Genomic DNA, 1,696 nt, shown 5'->3' on the forward strand with positions numbered 1-1,696 from the left:
ATCTGTGGGTGATCAGGAATTGTATATGAAATGCCTCTTTCAGTGAAAGAGAAATAAATAAGAGATAAATGCACTGAACATGCACGTCCTCAACTGGTTTCATTGGGACAGATTAAGCAGTAAAATTCAAAACTGGAAGAGAAAGAGTCTGAGACGAATCATAGTCAAAGACAGGCCTGGTGCCTGGAAGTATCTGATGTTACTTAGAAAGAGAGTCTTAAGTTAGCTACAAAGCAGGACAGCGCTGCACAATAAGGTGGATACATGGGGTTCCTACGGGTGGTTTACATGTCTTCAACTGGTTGAATTCAGTGTCTATTTGAAGCTAAATATTTCCACAGCTGACAGGGGGATCTGTTAGTATCTAAGTTGAGCTTCTTTCTCTCTGGATTTTAGCAATGGTTTTCTTGACCGCCGTCTTTATCTCAGTGTTTCGGAGACTATAGATCATTGGGTTCACCATGGGAGTCAAGATGGTGTACACCACTGACACCAGAGTGTCGGCAGAGAAGGAGTTAGTAGTTGTGGGCCGGTAATATGTGAAAAGAAGAGCCCCATAGAAGATGATGACCACTGTCAGGTGAGAGGCACAGGTGGAGAAGGCTTTGGCTCGGCCCTCAGAAGAATTGATTTTCAGGATGGTGGTGATAATGAATGTGTATGACACAATCTTGACGAGAAGAGCCCCGAGACCGACAAACCCACCTAGTGTAAATATGGCCAAGATGTTGATGAATGTGTCAGAACATGAAAGCTTCAGCAGAGGGGGGATGTCACAGAAAAAGTGCTGGATCTCATTGGACCTGCAGAACGAGAGCCTGGTCATCAAGATTGTGTGCACTAAGGAGTAAAAAATTCCAGTGAGCCACAAGCCTGCAGCCAACCAGGAGCAGGCACGCTGGTCCATGATGCTGCTGTAATGCAGAGGGTGACAGATGGCAATGTAGCGGTCATATGCCATAGCTGCCAGTACGAGGCACTCAGTAGACACGAGGCTGATAAAGAAATAAAGCTGGGTCATGCAGGCAGTGAATGAAATAGATTTCTTCTCGGCTAGAAGATCTACCAGCATATTAGGGACAGTGACAGTGGAGTAGCAGCAGTCTAGGAAGGACAAGTTCGAGATGAAGAAGTACATAGCGGTGTGAAGATGTGCATCTAGGCGAATTACGGTGATGATGAGGATGTTCCCAGCCAGAGTGGTCATGTAGATCAGGAGGAACATCATAAAAAAGAGACCCTCCACCTCAGGAATGGATGACAGGCCCAACAGGATGAATTCAGTCACCAGGGACTGGTTAGCTCTGTCCATAGACTTCAGGGTTCAAGCCTATAAATATTAGTGAGAAATATATTAATATTAGAAAAAATATTTACATCAACCAACAAAAAATCAGAACAGGCATCTTATTGCATTCCTAGCACTAATACTAATACATTGTCATATTAAATTAATGCCCTAGTCTACTGCAGCTTATGTGGATGGATAGTATCAGGAAAACAAGCAGAATTTTTATTTCAATGACTGAAATCAAGGTGAAAACAACAAAGAAAGGCACAAATGAGATTGCCTTCCCATGGCATGCTAAGTCTACAATGCAACATTTCATACCCTCCTTGTCCTTTATGCTTGAAGATTCCCTTTCCCTGTTATAATTGGGACTTTATTTTAAAAACATTTCCAGAAGCTACCTTG

At 43.0% G+C, this 1,696-nt stretch overlaps 1 protein-coding gene across 1 annotated transcript; it reads right to left on the minus strand.

The window, feature by feature from the left end:
* Positions 1-364: 364 nt before the first annotated feature.
* LOC147736679 (olfactory receptor 5V1-like) lies at positions 365-1,312 on the minus strand. The gene has a single exon (XM_086952660.1). It carries the CDS (start codon positions 1,310-1,312, stop codon positions 365-367), a length of 948 nt encoding a protein of 315 aa, XP_086808786.1.
* Positions 1,313-1,696: the final 384 nt, after the last annotated feature.

The sequence above is a fragment of the Lissotriton vulgaris genome, chromosome 1_2 (assembly GCF_964263255.1).
Source record: "Lissotriton vulgaris chromosome 1_2, aLisVul1.2, whole genome shotgun sequence".
Lineage (NCBI taxonomy): Eukaryota > Metazoa > Chordata > Amphibia > Caudata > Salamandridae > Lissotriton > Lissotriton vulgaris.